Raw genomic sequence first — 20226 nt, 5'->3', positions numbered from 1 at the left:
AGTAGCCCCATTGAGTAAAGCAAACTAGGTATGTTTTGAGCTTCAAGTCCTATGTAAAGGGCCTACAACACTTTATGCTGCTTGGATAACATTTTCAAAAGTGCCTGATTGACCAAGGAGCCTAAGTCTCATTTTCAAAAACGACTTCAGGATTTAGGAGCCCAAGTCTTATTGATGTCACTTTTGAAAGTAAAACATCAGTATTTTTGAAGGTGTTACCTTATATAAATAAAATAATATCTCATGCATATAAGTTTTGATCAAAGCAGACAACCTTTAATTTAAAATGTCATTATTTTAACTATAAAAAGAAAGCATCTTAAACCTACATTGTGAGGTGAAAGATACAATAAACTGAGAACAGACACAAAGAGGATAATACTACGGCATGTGTTGTTTAGAACAAAACAACCTGCACCTTACATAAGAACGGCCATACTGGGTCAGAAAAAAGGTCCAACTAGCCCAGTATCCTGTCTGCCGACAGTGGCCAAAGCCAGGTGCTTCAGAGGGAATGAACAGAACAAGTAATCATCAGGTGATCCACCTCCTGTCACCCATTCCCAGCTTCTGGCAAACAGAGGCTAAGGACACCTTATATGAATAAACATTTAGGGCACTTTCCTCAGCAATTTTATCTTTACTTTTTAACTCAAACCCAAAGGTTAAATTAGAAATTGAATTTTCCCATGTACTCAGAGGAACCCTTTAACTGTTCTTAAAAGAAGAAATACAGTTTTTCATAGGGAAGCCACAGTATAAGGCAGGCCTAATCAAAGTGCATAATTTAGGAGGGCAGCATAGTTATATTTACCTGTGCTGTTGATATTTTGGCCACTCGTATTATTTTTTCCATAGCTAAGTAGCTCTGCTGAGAGGCAGCTGGACCAATGAAATATGCTTCATCTGCCTATTGTAAAAGAAATATACATTACTATATATATATATCTATATACATATTACTATATATATCATTACAACTGAAAAGCAAATTTAAACCTTAATTCGGGGGCCCATTTTATCATTTATAAAAATGCTAACAAACAACTTAAACTGTTTGCTCTTCAGAAAGGAACTCAACTGGATGAACTTAATTTTGTCATTTTTTATACAAGTTGAGACAACTGGCCACTAACCTGGACCTTTCTTGATTTTAGAAAGCAAAATTCTCTGCTGTTTTTGTGATGTATTCAGAGGCCTGGAATAAAACTCAACATATTTTTCTTTGTGATTCACGCAGAATTTGAATCTAGGTCTTCAGAAGTGAAAATCTACTGCGCTAGTCCACTGACACCTCTTTTGGTATTGATATCATTTAAGAAAACTCTTCCCCATACAATTTCATTTTCATTTAATAATTAAAGGCCTGATCCTGCAAACTTATGCATGCAAGTAACTTTATTCATCTAAGCAGCCTCATTTAAGTCAATGGAACTACTCATATGAATAAAATTAATTGTGTGCATAAGCGTTTGCAGGATTGGGCCTTACATTTTTAACTAGTATACTTCACCATTGCGACATGCATGGAATTCTTGTCTGCATCACTGTAAACTGCTACAGACTTCACACCCATCTTTCTGGCCGTCCGCATCACCCTGCATGCAATTTCTCCTCGGTTTGCAATGAGGACCTTCTCTATGTTTCTTCTTTCTATTTAATGTAGCAAAGTCAGGTTTTACACATATATGACCAATCTATGCCTTTCCATGTTACATGATATGAAAATACTGTCACAGTTTAAATTATATTACAAACTTCTATTACAATCTTTAGTATATTATTTAAATACTTCATTGTTATTTTTTTTAAAAAATGACTGGCTATTACATGGATTTTGTACCCTTTGTATCTAAAGGAGTCTCTGAGGAAAGAAAATTACAAACATAAATATGACTAAAGGCGAATGAAATTCCTTAAAATCTTCATAACATTTCCAGGTGCTTCTCATTAGATCTAATATATGGAGTATTTCTTGGGAAATTTACTCAATTGAGCACTTATAAAATAAACTCTGACTTTCTAATTTTGCCTATAACTGATGTTCTTGAGTTAATTTCAATGCTATTAATGTTATTAACATATTTACAGCATATATGGATAAAGAAAATAGCGTAATACCTGTTGTTGAAGCAAATTTCAGGCATCTTTGTCCCCAAATCAATTTTCTGCACAAAATAGTAAACAAATAGAATTATAATAAAGAAAAAACATTAAAGTAGGGTATAACTGCGCTATTTCTATTCTTGGGTGCAGCAAGGTTACTACTAATACAGTTTTGAATTTTTTGATCACTTAGTATTTATATAGTACTGTCAGCATATATGAAGTTGTATGCCAAACATAAAACAAGTCCCTCCTCAAATGAAGTTACATGCACAATAGATCACAATCCAATCAAAACAAAAACAGAGTGCTAAGAGGCATTAAGACTGGAATACTTTGAGGAATAGATTTTTTAAAAAGCTTTTAAAGGACAGTGTGGTCAAAAGTGGTTAATAAACAGGAGGTGTTTCAAGGTACACAGCACCATGTTCAAGAATGTATGAAGTCCACAGAAAAACGGTTAGGTGGAAAGTGGTGGTGGATTCAAGAGAGATGTTGCCAAGAGTGAAGAAAGAAATACAAGCAGGATAGAGTTATGAGAACTTTGGATCAAATTCAGAAGTAGTTAGCACGGCAAATTAGAGATATTTAGGTAGAGAATGTTATATGAGCAGAGAGACATTTTAAGTAGTACACTTAAGTGTTTTAATTAGCACATAAATTAAAATTTAGATTGGATCACTGGCAACAAAGTGAAAGAGACACACTTGGAACAGATTACTAGATCCTGGTGGTTCAACTTGGGCAGTGAGTTTAAGACATAACTTTGGTTAATAATCCATGCATTTGCTAAACCACATCAGCTAAGGGAAATGAACAAAATTTTGGCAATCCCCTCTGCATGTAATCAGAAACAGTGCAGAAAAGATATTCAGCCTCCAATCACAGACTCATAGAATCATAGACTTTAAGGTCAGACGGGACCATTATGATCATCTAGTCTGACCTCCTGCACAACGCAGGCCACAGAATCTCACCCACCCACTCCTGTAACAAACCCCTAATCTACGTCCCTAATCTACTGAAGTCCTCAACTCATGGTTTAAAGACTTCAAGGTGCAGAGAATCCTCCAGCAAGCGACCCGTGCCCCATGCTACAGAGGAAGGCGAAAAACCCCAAGGGCCTCTGCCAATCTGCCCTGAAGGAAAATTCCTTCCCAACCCCAAATATGGCGATCAGCTAACCCCTGAGTAAGACTCACCAGCCAGACATTCAGAAAAGAATTTTCTGTAGTAACTCAGATTCCACCCCATCTAACATCCCATCACAGGCCAATGGGCATATTTACCGCTAATAGTCAAAGATCAGTTAATTGCCAAAATTAGGCTATCCCATCATATCATACCTCCTCCATAAATTTATCAAGCTTTGTCTTGAAGCCAGATATGTCTTTTGCCCCCTCTGCTCCGCTTGGAAGGCTGTTCCAGAACTTAACTCCTCTGATGGTTAGAAACCTTCATCTAATTTCAAGTTTAAAGTTCCTGATGGCCAGTTTATATCCATTTGATCTCGTGTCCACATTGGTACTGAGCTTAAATAATTCCTCTCCCTCCCTGGTATTTATCCCTCTGATATATTTATAGAGAGGAATCATATCTCCCCTCAGCCTTCTTTTGGTTAGGCTAAACAAGCCAAGCTCTTTGAGTCTCCTTTCTTAAGACAGGTTTTCCATTCCTCGGATCATCCTAGTAGCCCTTCTCTGTACCTGTTCCAGTTTGAATTCATCCTTCTTAAACATGGAAGACCAGAACTGCATGCAATATTCCAGATGAGGTCTTACCAGTGCTTTGTATAACGGTACTAACATCTCCTTATCTCTACTGGAAATACCTCGCCTGATGCATCCCAAGACCGCATTAGCTTTTTTCATGGCCATATCACATTGGCGGCTGTGATCAACCAATATTCTGAGGTCCTTCTCCTCCTCTGTTACTTCCAAGAAATGCGTCCCCAGCTTATAACAAAAATTCTTGTTATTAATCCCTAAATGCATGACCTTGCACTTTTCACTGTTAAATTTCATCCTATTACTATTATTATTACTCCAGTTTACAAGGTTATCCAGATCTTCCTGTATGATAGTCCTTCTCTGAATTGGCAATACATCCCAGCTTTGTGTCATCTGCAAACTTTATTAGCACATTCCCACTTTTTGTGCCAAGGTCAGTCATAAAAAGATTAAATAAGATTGGTCCCAAAACCGATCCCTGAGGAACTCCACTGGTAACCTCCCTCCAGCCTGACAGTTCACCTTTCAGTGTGACCCGTTGTAGTCTCCCCTTTAAGCAGTTCCTTATCCACCTTTCAATTTTCATGTTGATCCCCATCTTTTCCAATTTACCTAATAATTCCCCATGTGGAACCATATCAAATGCCTTACTGAAACGGAGGTAAATTAGATCCACTGCATTTCCTTTGTCTAAAAAATCTGTTACCTTCTCAAAGAAAGAAAAGGAGTACTTGTGGCACCTTAGAGACTAACAAATTTATCTGAGCATAAGCTTTTGTGAGCTACAGCTCACTTCATCGGATGCATGCAGTGGAAAATACAGTAGGGAGATTTTATATACACAGAGAACATGAAACAATTGGTGTTACCATACACACTGTAATGAGAGTGCTCAGGTAAGGTGAGCTATTACCAGCAGGAGGGCGGGGGGGAAACCAAAAAACCCCACCTTTTGTAGTGATAATCAAGGTGGGCCATTTCCAGCAGTTGACAAGTATGTGTGAGGAACAGTGCGGGGGGAATAAACATGGGGAAATAGTTTTACTTTGTGTAATGACACATCCACTCCCAGTCTTTATTCAAGCCTAATTTAATGGTGTCCAGTTTGCAAATTAATTCCAAATCAGCAATCTCTTGTTGGAGTCTGTTTTTGAAGTTTTTTTGTTGTAGTATTGTGACTTTTAGGTCTGTAATCGAGTGACCAGAGAGATTGAAGTGTTCTCCGACTGGTTTTTGAATGTTATAATTCTTGACGTCTGATTTGTGTCCATTTATTCTTTTACATAGAGACTGTCCAGCTTGGCCAATGTACATGGCAGAGGGGCATTGCTGGCACATGATGGCATATATCACATTGGTAGATGTGCAGGTGAACGAGCCTCTGATAGCGTGGCTAATGTGATCAGGCCCTATGATGGTGTCCCCTGAATAGATATGTGGACACAGTTGGCAACGGGCTTTGTTGCAAGGACAGGTTCCTGGGTTAGAGTTTTTGTTGTGCGGTGTGTGGTTGCTGGTGAGTATTTGCTTCAGGTTGGGGGGCTGTCTGTAAGACAGGACTGGCCTGTCTCCCAAGATCTGTGAGAGTGATGGGTTGTCCTTCAGGATAGGTTGTAGATCCTTGATGATGCGCTGGAGAGGTTTTAGTTGGGGGGCTGACGGTCACGGCTAGTGGTCTTCTGTTATTTTCTTTGTTGGGCCCGTCCTGTAGCAGGTAACTTCTGGGTACTCTTCTGGCTCTGTCAATCCGTTTCTTCACTTCAGCAGATGGGTACTGTAGTTGTAAGAACGCTTGATAGAGCTCTCGTAGGTGTTTGTCTCTGTCTGAGGGGTTGGAGCAAATGCGTTTGTATCGTAGAGCTTGGCTGTAGACAATGGATCGTGTGGTGTGGTCTGGATGAAAGCTGGAGGCATGTAGGTAAGTATAGCGGTCAGTAGGTTTCCGGTATAGGGCAGTGTTTATGTGACCATTGCTTATTAGCAACCTGGTCCAGGCTGAGGTTGATGGTGGGATGGAAATTGTTGAAATCACGGTGGAATTCCTTAAGGGCTTCTTTTCCATGGGTCCAGATGATGAAGATGTCATCAATGTAGTTCAAGTAGAGTAGGGGCATTAGGCGATGAGAGCTGAGGAAGCGTTGTTCTAAGTCAGCCATAAAAATGTTGGCATACTGTGGGGCCATGCGGGTAACCATAGCGGTGCCGCTGATTTGAAGGTATACATTGTCCCCAAATGTGAAACAGTTATGGGTGAGGACAAAGTCATAAAGTTCACCCACCAGGTTTGCCGTGACATTATTGGGGATAGTGTTCCTGATGGCTTGTAGTCCATCTTTGTGTGGAATGTTGGTGTAAAGGGCTTCTACATCCACAGTGGCCAGAATGGTGTTTTCAGGAAGCTCACCGATGGATTGTAGTTTCCTCAGGAAGTCAGTGGTGTCTCGAAGATAGCTAGGAGTGCTGGTAGCGTAGGGCCTGAGGAGGGAGTCTACATAGCCAGACAATCCTGCTGTCAGGGTGCCAGTGCTTGAGATGATGTGGTGTCCAGGATTTCCAGACTTATGGGTCTTGGGTAGCAGATAGAATACCCCTGCTCAGGGTTCTAGGGGTGTGTCTGTGTAGATTTGCTATTGTGCTTTTTCAGGGAGTTTCTTGAGCAGATGGTGTAGTTTCTTTTGGTAACGCTCAGTGGGATCAGAGGGTAATGGCTTGTAGAATGTGGTGTTGGAGAGCTGCCTAGCAGCCTCTTGTTCATATTCTGACCTATTCATGACGACGAGGGCACCTCCTTTGTCAGCCTTTTTGATTATGATGTCAGAGTTGTTTCTGAGGCTGTGGATGGCACTGTGTTCTGCATGGCTGAGGTTATGGGGCAAGTGATGCTGCTTGTCCACAATTTCACCCCGTGCATGTCGGCGGAAGCACCCTATGTAGAGGTCCAGTCTATTGTTTCGACATTCAGGAGGAGTCCACCCAGAATCCTTCTTTCTGTAGTGTTGGGAGGAAGGTCTCTGTGGGTTAGTATGCTGTTCAGAGGTGTGTTGGAAATATTCCGTGAGTCGGAGACATCGAAAATAGGATTCTAGGTCACCACAGAACTGTATCATCATCGGGGGTGGAGGGGCAGAAGGAAAGGCCCTGAGATAGGACAGATTTTTCTGCTGGGCTAAGAGTATAGCCGGATAGATTAACAATATTGCTGGGTGGGTTAAGGGAACCACTGTTGTGGCCCCTTGTGACATGTAGTAGTTTAGATAGTTTAGTGTCCGTTATCTTTTGTAGAGAAGCAAAGTGTGTGTTGTAAATGGCTTATCTAGTTTTTGTAAAGTCCAGCCACGAGGAAGTTTGTGTCGAAAGTTGTTTTTTTATGAGAGTATCCAGTTTTGAGAGCTCATTCTTAATCTTTCCCTGTTTGCTGTAGAGGATGTTGATCAGGTGGTTCCGCAGTTTCTTTGAGTGTGTGGCACAATCTGTCAGCATAGTCTGTGTGGTATGTAGATTGTAACCCATTGTTTCATGTTCTCTGTGTATATAAAATCTCCCTACTGTATTTTCCACTGCATGCATCCGATGAAGTGAGCTGTAGCTTACAAAAGCTTATGCTCAGATAAAATTGTTAGTCTCTAAGGTGCCACAGTACGCCCTTTCTTTTTGCGGATACAGACTAACACGGCTGCTACTCTGAAACTTCTCAAAGCAGATCAGGTTGGTTTGGCGTGATCTACCTTTTGTCCCAATTACCACTGATCTCAATATCCTTGACTACTTTCTCCTTCAAAATTTTTTCCAAGACCTTGCATACTACAGATGTCAAACTAACAGGCCTGTAGTTATCCGGATCACTTTTTTTTCCCTTTCTTAAAAATAGTAACTATGTTAGCAATTCTCCAGTCATATGGTACAACCCCTGAGTTACAGATTCATTAAAAATTCTTGCTAATGGCGCTTGTAATTTCGTGTGCCAGTTCCTTTAATATTCTTGGATTAAGAGTATCTCGGCCCCTCAATTTAGTCCCATTAAGCTGTTTGAGTTTGGCTTCTATCTTGGATGTGGTAATATCTACCACCATATCCTCATTCCCATTTGTCATCCTACCATTATCCCTAAGATCCTCATTAAAGACTGAAGCAAAGCATTTGTTTAGATATTGGGCCATGCCTAGATTATCCTTAACCTCCACTCCATCCTCAGTGTTTAGCAGTCCCACTTCTTCTTTCTTTGTTGACTACAGAACCTTTTACTATTGGTTTTAATTCCCTTTGCAAGGTCCAACTCTACTTGGCTTTTGGCCTTTCTCACTTTATCCCTACATGTTCTGACCTCAATAAGGTATCTTTCCTTGCTAATCCCTCCCATCTTCCACTCCTTGTAGGCTTTCTGCTTTTTCTTTATCACCTCTCTGAGATGCTTGCTCATCCAGCTTGGTCTACAACTCCTGCCTATGAATTTTTTCCCATTTCTTGGTATGCAGGCTTCTGATAGTTTCTTCAACTTTGACTTGACGTAATTCCAGGCCTCCTCCGCCTTTAGATCCACAAGTTCTTCAGTCCAATCCACTTAACTAATTTCCTTGATTTTTAAAGTTAGCCCTTTTGAAATCAAAAACCCTAGTCACAGATCTATTTTTATTCTTCCATTTAGTTTTAACTGAATTAGCTCATGATCACTCGAACCAAGGTTGTCCCCTACAACCATTTCTTCTATCCGGTCCTCACTACTCGCCAAAACCAAATCTAAAATGGCATCCCCTCTTGTTGGTTCAATGGTTGAGTCTGGATGAGATGGATAGAAACCATTGCTTAGAATATGTCTACACAGCAACTAGACACCCGTGGCTGGCCTGTGCCCAGACTCAGGCTCACAGAACTCAGGCTGTGGGCTATTTCATTGCTGTGTAGATGTCTGGGTTCAGGCCTGGGCTCTAGGACCTGGTGAGATGGGAGAGACCCAGAGCTCAGGCTCCAGCCTGAGCCTGGAAGTCTGTAAAGCAATGCAACAGTCCCGTAGCCCAAGCCCTAGTTGGCTGGCACAAGCCAGTCGCAGGTTTTTATTTGCTGTGTAGACATACCCTTAAGGTACCACTATGAGATACGTCTTAGTAATAACCCAAAAGAGATACAAAAGTAATCACTGGGGGTGGGTTCTAAAACTAAGCTTGATGTTTTATGTTTTCTTTTATGTGACCTGTTAAACCGTACCTAGAGGATGAACTGTACTGAGTTTTTAACACAGGGTTTGGAAAAAATATCCTTGGTGAGGGGATTATTTGTCTTCATCGAAGAGAGCAAATGTTAATGTTTTATTGAAATGTATCATCTGTGGGCCTAATGGGCACATTACATACATTCAAAAAATAAAATACTTCTCTATATGAAACCCCCAATTTAATCAGTGTTCCATTTTATCAGCTGAAGAAAGTGAGAACGGAAAGACGCTAACAAGAACTCACTACACCACCGCCAACGTATGTGCTAGAACAACATGGGCACATGAACTGCCTTCAATTTTCTTCATGCACCTCCCTTTCCACAGTCAAACACACTTTTTAATGCAAAAGTCTGTTTTATTACCCTGTTATGTCCCGTGTCCTGTCTACACGACAGCTGGAAGGCCTACATGCCAGTTCCAGGAGACATCTTCAGGCTAGCTTGGGTCAAACTAGGGCACTAAAAATAGAAGTTTTAGAGTAGCACCCGTGTTAGTCTGTATTGGCAAAAAGAAAAGGAGTCCTTGTGGCACCTTAGAGACTAACACATTTATCTGAGCATAAGCTTTCGTGAGCTACAGCTCACTTGAAGTGTAGCCCTGCTGAAGCCAGCAGCAGGAGCTAGCCAGCCCACCAATGGAGTCTGATGCCATCCAAGACCCTAGGTACGTACTCAGGGTGGCTGGTCCCTGCTGACCCTGCAGCTACGCTTCCATTTTCAGCCCACGAGTTTGATCAGAGCTGGCCTGGGTAGGTCTCCTCCAGGTGGAACTTACACCCGCGACTACTTGCCTCTGCAGCCCCGAGCACCACCGGGCCCTGGCTCTTTAATGGGTTTCTTGGGCGCGACCACATAACGCAGCCGCACAGACCTTCTCACTGACCAGGTCTGCGCCGCTGCCGGGGTCACGCCCGGGGGGCCCGACCCCACATCGACACGGCGGTCGGGGGGGCGCTGTAGGGCCAGGCCCTGGCCGCAGCCGCCGCCCGCCACCTGTCCGGAGCGCTCGGCAAGCACCCAGCGGCGGGGAGGCCTCCCGCGAGGGGACGCGGACAGCTCCGGCCCGTTCAGCTCTGGCCCGGCGGGCTGGGGGCGGGCCGCCCACCTGCCTTGTGGGTCCCGAGCCACGGTTGGGGGAGAGGGAGGGCAAAGGGCAGCCCCCGGGCACCACGCTGCTCCGAGGGGCTCCGGGCCGGGGCCGAGACCCAGGGGCCATCCCCCGCGCCCCGCACTCACTGGTGCTGCAGCGCCCACAGGCACCGGCGGCCCCGCTCGGTCACCAGCACCGTGGCCGCCATGTCTGCGCGGGGACGGGAGCCGAGCGGGGTCAGACGAGAGCAGTTGGCACGCGCAGCGGGCGCGGGGGCGGGCCCGTGTCTGTCAGTGCCGGGGGCGGGGCGCACAGGGCCGCTGGCCAGTGGCTGAGCGTGGGGAGGGGGCGGGGCCTTGGAGTAGCTGGGGCCAGGCCTGGGCAGGGAGAGCAGAGGGGGCCCCCTGGTTTCCAAGTCGCATGGAGCCTGAGGTGGCTCAGTTTGATGCGTCCCAGAGCCATGCATTGCTCCCCAGGGGCCCAGCCCCCCCAGCTCCAGGCACCCCCCAGGCTGGCAGTTGGAGTCGGAACGAGGGACTGAACTCCAGGGCTGGCCTTGATGGGTGGAAACCCAGCCAGCCCCAGTACCTGAGAGCCCAGAGAGCGGCTGACCCATGCTAAGGGCTGGGTTCCCCAAAGAGATCAGTGCTCCATTAGGAACCAAACTACGTGGGTGGTGGGAGCTGAGCCATTTGGAAAATCTGGCTGTGGGTGCTGAGCCCTGGAAACCTGCCCCTGCTCAGTCACCTTTTTCTGCAGAAAAGGACCTGGGGATAACAGGGGACAAGAAGCTGGATATGAGTCAGCAGTGTGCCCTTGTTGCCACGAAGGCTAATGGCATATTGGGCTGCATTAGTAGGAGCACTGCCAGCAGATCGAAGGAAGTGATTTCCCCCTCTGTTCGGCACTGGTGAGGCCACATCTGGAGTATTGCGTCCAGTTTTGGGTCCCCCCACTACAGAAAGGATGTGGACAAATGGGAGAGATTCCAGCGGAGGGCAACAAAAATGATTAGGGGGCTGGGGCACATGACTTATGAGGATAGGCTGAGGGAAGTGGGCTTGTTTAGTCTGCAGAAGAGAAGAGTGAGGGGGGATTTGATAGCTGCTTTCAGCTATCTGAAGGGGGTTTCCAAAGAGGATGGAGTTAGGCTGTTCTCAGTGGTGGCAGATGACAGGACAAGGAGCAATGGTCTCAGGTTGCAGTGGGGAGGTCTTGGTTGGATATTAGGAAACACTATTTCACTAGGAAGGTGGTGAAGCACTGGAATGGGTTACTAGGGAGGTGGTGGAATCTCCATCCTTAGAGGTTTTTAACGCCTGGCTTGACAAAGCCCTGGCTGGGATGATTTAGTTGGGGTTGGTCCTGCTTTAAGCAGGGGATTGGAGTAGATGACCTCCTGAGGTCTCTTTCAACCCTAATCGTCTATGATTCTAATGCTTTCAGATTTGGAGAGAGTTCAGACCCATTCTTGATCCAAATTGCAGCCCTGACCCCGTTTCTCTATTAAACACTAGATTTTCTGCAGCGAAAACTAGGCCTTGGTGCCAGGCTATAAAGAATCTCTGTACCATTTGCCTCTTCTGAGTGCCATCAGACAGATCAGCATTAAATACTCTGCCACCTCTAAGGTAATTTTTTCCCACACCATAAAGAGCAAATTTGTTTTTCTCAGTTACTTGCTGTGGGTAATTCACCTGTAGTTTCCGTGAGCATCTGAAATACATCCAAAATCTCTACCTTCCTAGTATTTATTTATATTGCAGTAGTGCTCAAAATACATTAGGTGCTCTCCAAACACAGAGGAAGATGGACCCTGACCCAAAGAGCATACCTGCCATTAACTAACTTCTGATTATTTTTAAACCAGACATAATGACACTAAAACACCTAGTTGTTCAGGTTTCTGCTGTAATAATTTGCATTGTGGGTGATCCAGGGAAGCTGCATCAGCTTTGGGAATTTTTATGGTCCCTCAGACAGGCCCCAAAAGGAGGACCAGAGCACTGGCTATGTAGCTGGGATTATTTAACCAATCTATCTGTCAAGGCTGTTAATTTGAACATACATTTATTTTATTCTCTTTAAAACACAGTGCTTTGTACTACACTATATTGCCTTAGAAAATCCTAAAACAGATCTTTCAACATGTTTTTAATTTGCTTCTGAACACCAGAGGGCAGCATTTTATGATGTTTACCATAAGTGGGTTTTATCCCATGAAAGTTTATGCCCAAATAAATTGATTAGTCTCTAAGGTGCCACAAGGACTCCTCCTTGTTTTTTCCTGATATAGACTAACATGGCTACCACTCTGAAACAAGTTAAATATGTATTACAAAGCCCAAGTTATAGGTGAGTGAAGTACGGTATATATTTTTAATCATAAAAATAATGTCAATGGCAGGCTAGTTTATTTTGCATTTCTTTGCTGCATGGTTTACTTAATGCATCATCACAGCATGTGTTTAAGTTATAACAAAATCAAGTGAGACCAAGTATTATGGGGCATGGCTGCTCCATGACAACCCCAGCTGGCACTGCTTGCCTCAGTTTTCTTCCCTGAGGTTGATCTTCTCCATTTTCCAGAAACTGGTTTGTGCTGCAGATGTGGCTTAGCCCTCTGGCCAAGGGATAAACTTCTAGGGAAGCGAAAGTTCATCTAAAGAGTCCCAGGCAAACAAAAATGGTTCCTCTGCCCTTCAAGGCTTTTCTTCAGCCTGCCTTCTGTGCCCTGTTCCCAGCCCCTGTTTGGCTACCTTGAAAGTCTTTTTCCCTGTTCTGGTATGAGCCCTGGATCCCCAGGCATAACTGACCTCCTGTAGACCCTGCCACGGAGCCTTCCATTGGAGGCTACCTACTCCCTGTAGTTCCACACCCAGACTGATCTTTCTCAGTTCTTTTATGAGGCCCAAATAAGAACATAAGAATGGCCATACTCGGTCAGACCAGTGGTCCATCCCACTTAGCATCCTGTCTTCCAACAGTGGCCGGTGCCAGATGCTTCAGATGGAGTGAACAGAACAGGGCAGTTTATCAAGTGAGCCACCCCTTTCTCATCTAGTCCCAACTTCTACCAGACAGAAGTTTAGGGACCGCTAGAGAATGGGGTTGTGTACCTGACCATTTTGGCTAATAGCCATTGATGGACCTACCCTCCATGAACTTTTCATTCTTTTTTTAACCTAGTTATACTTTTGGCCTTCACAACATCCCCTGGCCATGAGTTCCACAGGTTGGCTGTGCATTGGGTGAAGAGGTACTTCCGTATGTTTGTTTTAAATGTGCTGCCTATTAATTTCACTGAGTGAGCCCCGCTTCTTGTGTTATGTGAAGGGGTAAACACTTTTTCCACGCCATTCAAAATTTTATAGGACTCTATCATATCTCTCCTCAGTCATCTCTTTCCCAAGTGAACAGTCCCAGTCTTTTTAAATTTCTCCTCATATGGGAGTTGTTTCATACCCCTAATCATTTCTGTTGCCCTTCTCCGTACTTATTTCCATTTCTAATACATCTTTTTGAGATGGGGTGACCAGAATTGCATGCAGTATTCAAGGTGTAGGCACAGTGTGGATTTATAAGTGCAGTGGTTCCCAAACTTGGTTCGTGGCTTGTTCAGGGTAAGCCCCTGGTGGGCCACGAGATGCTTTGTTTACCTTGAACGTCCGCAGGTACAGCCGCTTGCAGCTCCCAGTGGCCGCGGTTCGCCATTCCCGGCCAATGGGAGCTGCAGGAAGCAGCGCGGACCAGGCCACCGCTTCCCGCAGCCCCCATTGGCCAGGAACGGCGAACTGCAGTCGCTGCGAGCAGCTGTACCTGTGGACGCTCCAGGTAAACAAAGCGTCTCGCGACCCGCCAGAGGCTTACCCTGAACAAGCCATGAACCAAGTTTGGGACCCACTGATACAGTGGATATTTTCTGTCTTATTATCTATCCCTTTCCTTATGATTCCTAACATTCTGTAAGCTTTTTTGACTGCCGCTGCACATTGAGCAGATGTTTTCAGAGAACTATCCATGATGATTCCAAGATCTCTTTCTGGAGTGGTAACAGCTAATTTAGACCCCCTCATTTTTTATATATAGCTGGGATTATGTTTTCCTCTGTGCATTACTTTGCATTTATCAACATTCAATTTCATCTGCCATTTTGTTGCCCAGTCAACCAGTTTTGTGAGATTCCTTTGTTACTCTTCACAGTCAAAGTAATTATGTTGAATAGTTTTGTATGATTCGCAAACTTTGCTACCCTTCTGTTTCCCCCCTTTTCAAGCTCATTCATGAATATGTTGAACAGAACTAGTCCCACTACAGATCTTTGGGGGAACCCTGCTAATTTCCTCTCTCCACTGTGAAAACAGACTGTTTATTCCCATCCTTTGTTTCCTATATTTTAACCAGTAATTGAGCCATGAAAGAACCTTCCCTCTTATCCCATGACTCCTTCCTTCCTTAAGAGCATCTGGTGTGGGACCTTGTCAAAGGCTTTCTGAAAGTCCAGGTACACTATATCCACTGGATCACCTTTGTTCTCGTGTTTGTTGGTAACCTCAGTTCTAACAGAATTCTAATAGAGTGGTGAAGCATGATTTCCCTTTACAAAAGCCATGTGGACTCTTTCCCAACATATCGTGTTCATCTATATCTCTGATAATTCTGTTCTTTAATATGGTTTCAACCAATTTGCCTGGTACTGACGTTGGGCTTACCGGCCTGTAATTGAGACGATTGCTTCGGGAGCCGTTTACAATTGACACATCAGTTTGGGACAATTCCTCAGATTTATCATCTACAAAGAATGCCTCAGGTGTGGCAATCTCCCTCACAGCCTCTGCAGTGAAGACCAATGAAAAGCATTCATTTAGCGTCTCTGCAACAGTCCTAAGTGCTCCTTAAGCAACTTGATCATCCAATGGCCACAGTCATTGTTTGACAGGCTTCCTGCCTCTGATGTACTTTAAAAAAAAATTCCTATTAGTTAGCGTGTCTTTTGCTAGTTGCTCTTCAAATTCGTTTTTGGCCTGCTTAATTATACTTTTATACCTGACTTGCCAGAGTTATGTTCCTTTTGCTTTTCCTCAGTAGGATTGGCCTTCCAATTTTTAAAGGTTGGGTTTTTGTCTCTGTCTCTTTTACACTGTTGTTTCGCCATTGATGCTGGTTTTTTGGACCTCTTCCTGTTTTTTTTTTTTATTTGCAGTATACATACGAGTTTGAGCCTTTGTTATGGTGTTTTTAGAAAGTTTCCATACAGCTGGCAAGAAATTCGCTCTTGTGATGTTTGTTCTTTTAATTTCCATTTAAAAGCATCCCCATTTTTGTGTTGTTCCCCTTTTAAAAGTTAAATGCTACTGTGGTCGGTCTCTTTGGTATTTCCCCCCCTACAAGGATGTTAAATGTAATTACATTATGGTCACTATTACTGAGCGGTTCAGCTATATTCACCTCTTGGACCAGCTCTTATGTGTCACTTAGGACTAAATCAAGAATTGTCTCTCCCTTGGTGGGTTCCAGGACTAGCACCGGCTACTGTCAGAAGACAGGTTACTGGGCTAGATGGACCTTTGGTCTGACCCAGTATGGCTGTTCTTATGTTCTTATGCTCCAAGCAGAAGTCATTAATAGCTTAAAGTCTCAGTTAAGCTGTCACCTGACCCGCCTTAGTCCTGCCCCATGAGGCTGGAAGCAGCTAATTAATTATGGCACAGGTGTGGCTGGCCCCAGCTCCCCTTAAAGGAGGCAGTCTCCCTTAGACCCCAAGAAATTGTGCATGTACTGAAGTTGAAAGTGGAAAATAGTAAAATTACAGTACATTGTAAATAATTTTTAAACACCCACAGTGTGCTTACCACTGTATATGACACAGATAAGGACATAGTTTCAGAACCAAGGGCTTTACAATCTAGATAGATTGGGAGAATTAAGAGGGGAAAAAAAGTCTGGCATATTTAGAGAGTTGGATAAGATTAAAGATAAGGAAAGTCCAAATACTAGTCCCCTCTTTCCACACACACATTAATATGTGTAGACTGTGAGCAGCATAGTCCATTTGAACTTTGAATACATTTTCCGTAAGAAGAAGAGAGATACTAAAACTTGTCATGTTGTGACAGAGTGGACAGCATTAGAACTATTAAAATATTGGTCAGCCCCATATGCATTATACGTTAGAAATTAAAGGGAAATAGGAAAGTCCCTGCAAAGATGTGTGCCAAAACCACATTTCTGTGTCCCTGGTCTGTGTGGACTTTGATTTTCATGTTAAAAGCTTCCTGTTTTTCCACAACCTTATAGTGTTCTTTGTGAATGTCAGGAGAGTAAAATGCAACCTATTCATTTTTATTTTTATTTTTTAAATAAACAGTGAAGTTAGCATTTGAACAGATGAGACAACAACATGTTTTAGAATGCGCAGGTGTGAGGATCAGGAAGTTACATGGGGTGTGGTGAAGGAAGGGGCCAGTAGAGAAAGGGAAGTGTGGGCTCTTGGGTGTTTTGTGGCTGGCTGGGAAAGTACTGCTACCAACAAAGTTGTTCCTGTGGCTCAACATGCCTGCAGCAAAAGTACGTCGCTGCATCATTGACAATGATCTGCAGAGACTGCTGACCAGAGGAAGGCTGAGAGTAAGAAAGTGGGCACCCACAAGAAATCCTTTATGTAATCTCTTTTGGCATAGACCATATTTCTTGTATATTAGCATAATGATTTTTTGTTATATGATTAAATACAAATCCATTCTTCAAGTATTCAACTGTGTGGATCCCACTGTATGTATGCATGCAAGCCATGTGCATGAGATTGAAATCTTTGCACAGCTGTGTCCATTGGACCTGTGTTCTGTATGTCTCCCCTCCCCAGCCGTGGGCTTAAACCATGCATCAGTACCCTGTCCCTGCCCATGGCAGCAAGAAAGAACCAGGCTGTGTCTGCTTGCTACCCTTCACACATTCACCAAACCTAGTTTTATCTAGCTAGGTAAAACACTAGATTCCCTCTCTCCCCCCCCACCCCCCCGCCACCTCTTTAACAAAAAAAACCCCAAACCCTTATATTTCTCTCAGTACTCTGCACCAAAACCACTTACCTGACAGATGTGAAGCATTTGGGCTTCAATCCTGTCTGGTTTTTGACAGCCTCATTCTTCTTACAGGTGATCATAACCCTTGTTTAGTTGCCTCAGCGAGAGCCATGTGCCTGACTGTTGCTCCATCTGCCATTTGTTCTCCTTAAAATAAGGAAAATCTAGAGACATCCGGCTAACATATTATTTGGAGCAAACTAAAAGGACTACTTCAGACTCAGAAGAACAGGCAGCAAACTCCCAGATGGGAGCTTCTACCTCTAAATCCCAGTTTGTCAGCATCCTCGGCTGCTGAGAAGTGACTCCAAAGACCAAGAGTGGTAAGAAGTTTGATCTGGCACCTACAGGCCATGAAGCAGCCACCAAAGACAGCTCAGCACTGATAGTTGTCCAAAGACAAGGTAGATCAGAGCACTAGATCATATATGGTTACTGGCACCAATCTTCCTTCCCTAAAAATGGGAAATTCGAGAGGCTTAAGAAGAACTATTCACCTTCACTTTCCTTCAGAGAACTGAACACAAAGCCCTCTCTTACTACAGGGATAAGTACTACTAGTCCAACTTCTGGCTCAGCACTGAAGGGCCCGAAGAATATCCTGGGCCCTGCGTCCAGTACAGATTTGTCAACCCTGAAAATGGCAGTTTGGACACTCAGGCTGGCACCAACAATCAAGCACTAATGGTTCTGGCTGACTTATTGCTGTTGGAAGTTACCTCCCCTAGTACCTTCATCCAGCACTGACTCCAACATCTAAGTTTATAGTACTCACATTACCTCACAGATTGGCACTGCCATTAGAGGAGATCTATTCCTCCTCCCACTCTCCTGACCAAATCATCTCCCCTCATGGCCATGGCTCAGCAGTCTGTCTTGGGATGACCTTGCCAGGCAATCTGAAGGCCTAGAGGTAAAATTACAGTCTACCACCCCCTAATGCTCCCCAGGTTCCCCTGGTCAGGCAGAGCTGCACAGGAAAAGGGGTAGGGGCATCCCAGCCCAGGATCCTAGGGGAAAGGGGGAAAGGGAATCGCTAGCTGGTACAACTACCCAGCTTCCCCTGTGCCACTTCCTCCCCAGCCCATTCTCCCCTGAGTTTGGGGCATAGTCATGGCACTCAGATTCCCTCTCAGCAGAGGATTACGCCTTCAGCCTCAATATTTAAAACAGTCAGTTGGGTCTTCCCAGCTCGCTTTCCAGTGTCCACTTGCTCCCCCTTAGAAGGGATGAAGAAAAAGGGGGTCAGGCATTGGCTGCCCAGTTGGGACTTACCCAGTCCAGGGTCTTCCCCTGTAAATTCCTCTGTCCTAGAGGCTTCAACTAGCCTATCCTTCCCACTCCTCCTGCTTGCCTCTCAGACTCTCCTTTTAAGCAGGCCCACCATTTGGAGCATGCTTTGCAGCTGCTGAGGGGCAGGGCCTTCTTGGCCCAGTACTGCCCCATTACTCTTTGAGTCTTAGTGAGGGGTCTGTAAACCCCATCACAATGTAACACAGCACTCAACAGATACAACAAATTCACAAAACACACATATTTAAAATGGCTGAAAACAATCTTTATTACAGAAACTCCAACAGTAGAAAAGTACAGCACATACATGATTTTCATAACTAGGTAATTATGTTGGGACCCATTGATAATGGCAGGATAACAGTTAAGGAGATAAGTCAATAAGCTAATGGTGTCTGTATTCTCAAGAAGTGCATTTAAATCTCCCACCCCTCTCCTTGCAGCTATTTGCAGCCAATTTTTATATTGGGCTTTATTTGCCCTTTGTGAAGGAAATAAAGCTTTGCATTATTATCTTATTGGCTTTTTGTCTAAGAACAAGTATGAGCTTGGTATAATATGTGATATGCCCTTTCTTGTTAGGTTGTATCTTGCATTTGCAGTAGGATGTAGTACATGATCTAGACTGTGATTTTTAGTTGAAGCCTAAGGGAGTTAGGGATTTTAGCAGGGTGTTTTTGTATCTAGTTCTATGATCCAACATTGTGTGCGAGATGTTGGAGAAGAGGTGGACTTTGGCAAGGAACAACTATGGCAAGGAGAAGCGGGGCCGCTCGGTTAGGTAGCATTGTCAGCACTGATGATCCGTTCAGATGAGAAAAAGCAAATAGTAGAAGAAACGGATTGGGTTAAGAGTGGTATTAGTGTGACAGCATGTCCAATATACAGAATATTATACGGTCAATTCTTAAAAATCTCACTGCATGTTACTCCTGTGCAACCCGTACTTTGTATGGAATGTTTCCTCAAACAATACATTTAGCAACAAAACCCTGCAACCAAGAGCCACTAAATCTGTAGATTTCCCCCCACTGAAGCTGGAAGCTCCTAAGAAACGCATATGAACAATTACTCAGAAGAGAAGCCACGCACCAAATATTAAGCTAAATTCTGGCAGGAAATGAGCATAAGTGCCTGCCAAAAAATTGCATGCAGCAGCTCAAGCAGCAAGTTTGCTGCCTACTCTTACTTCCCATAACACTCAAGGCAACACTTCCTGACCAAGCTATTGCCCCTACCTACATCTCTACTGCCATTTGTTCGTGCTTCTTGAAAACATCTGTTCCTGGGATTGAGTAGATTGGGTGCTACTGATTGTCAGAGAATGGGTTCACATTGAGGGCCAGATCCTCAGCAACTGTAAAGCAGTGAAGGTCCATTGACTCCTCAGCTGGTGTAAAAATCACTGTATCTGCACTGGCTTTTTAGTTTGTATAAGTGGCCATAGCGTCAATGGCTTCAATGACTCTTTGCTGATTTACACCAGCTATGGATCTGGCCCTATAGCTGCATTTGCATTGTACACTGCATCAGTGCCAGTTGGTACAAATCTATCATTTTACTCATTGCAAGGAAAAGGATTGCATTTAACTTTTTTTTTTAAATAAAAAAGACCCTTCCCCCCCAACACGGAAAAAAAACAAGATAAACATAAACTCAAACATTATTCACCACTAACAGTTTGATTTATAACTCTAGTCCAAAGTATGCAATAGAA

At 43.9% G+C, this 20226-nt stretch overlaps 1 protein-coding gene across 3 annotated transcripts in view; it reads right to left on the bottom strand.

Annotated features, from left to right (window-relative positions):
* Window positions 1-10409, bottom strand: part of MCCC1 (methylcrotonyl-CoA carboxylase subunit 1) — a 35463-nt gene extending 25054 nt beyond the window's left edge. The window contains exons 1-4 of one of the 3 annotated variants that reach the window (XM_084639861.1): window positions 10281-10409; window positions 2122-2168; window positions 1514-1653; window positions 815-910 (exon numbers count right to left, since the gene is read on the bottom strand). In XM_084639861.1, the coding sequence (XP_084495987.1) occupies window positions 815-910; window positions 1514-1653; window positions 2122-2168; window positions 10281-10342 (345 nt within the window). In that variant the 5' untranslated portion in view covers window positions 10343-10409. Of the gene's footprint in view, window positions 1-814; window positions 911-1513; window positions 1654-2121; window positions 2169-9407; window positions 9427-10280 lie in introns of those variants that run through there. The other 2 variants (XM_084639862.1, XM_084639863.1) reach the window with 2 other exon arrangements.
* Window positions 10410-20226: the final 9817 nt, after the last annotated feature.

This window comes from Lepidochelys olivacea (genome assembly GCF_965140295.1).
Source record: "Lepidochelys olivacea isolate rLepOli2 genome assembly, chromosome: 9".
NCBI lineage: Eukaryota > Metazoa > Chordata > Testudines > Cheloniidae > Lepidochelys > Lepidochelys olivacea.
Note: the sequence above shows the minus strand (reverse complement) of the source record. Positions and strands in the feature narration are given on the sequence as shown.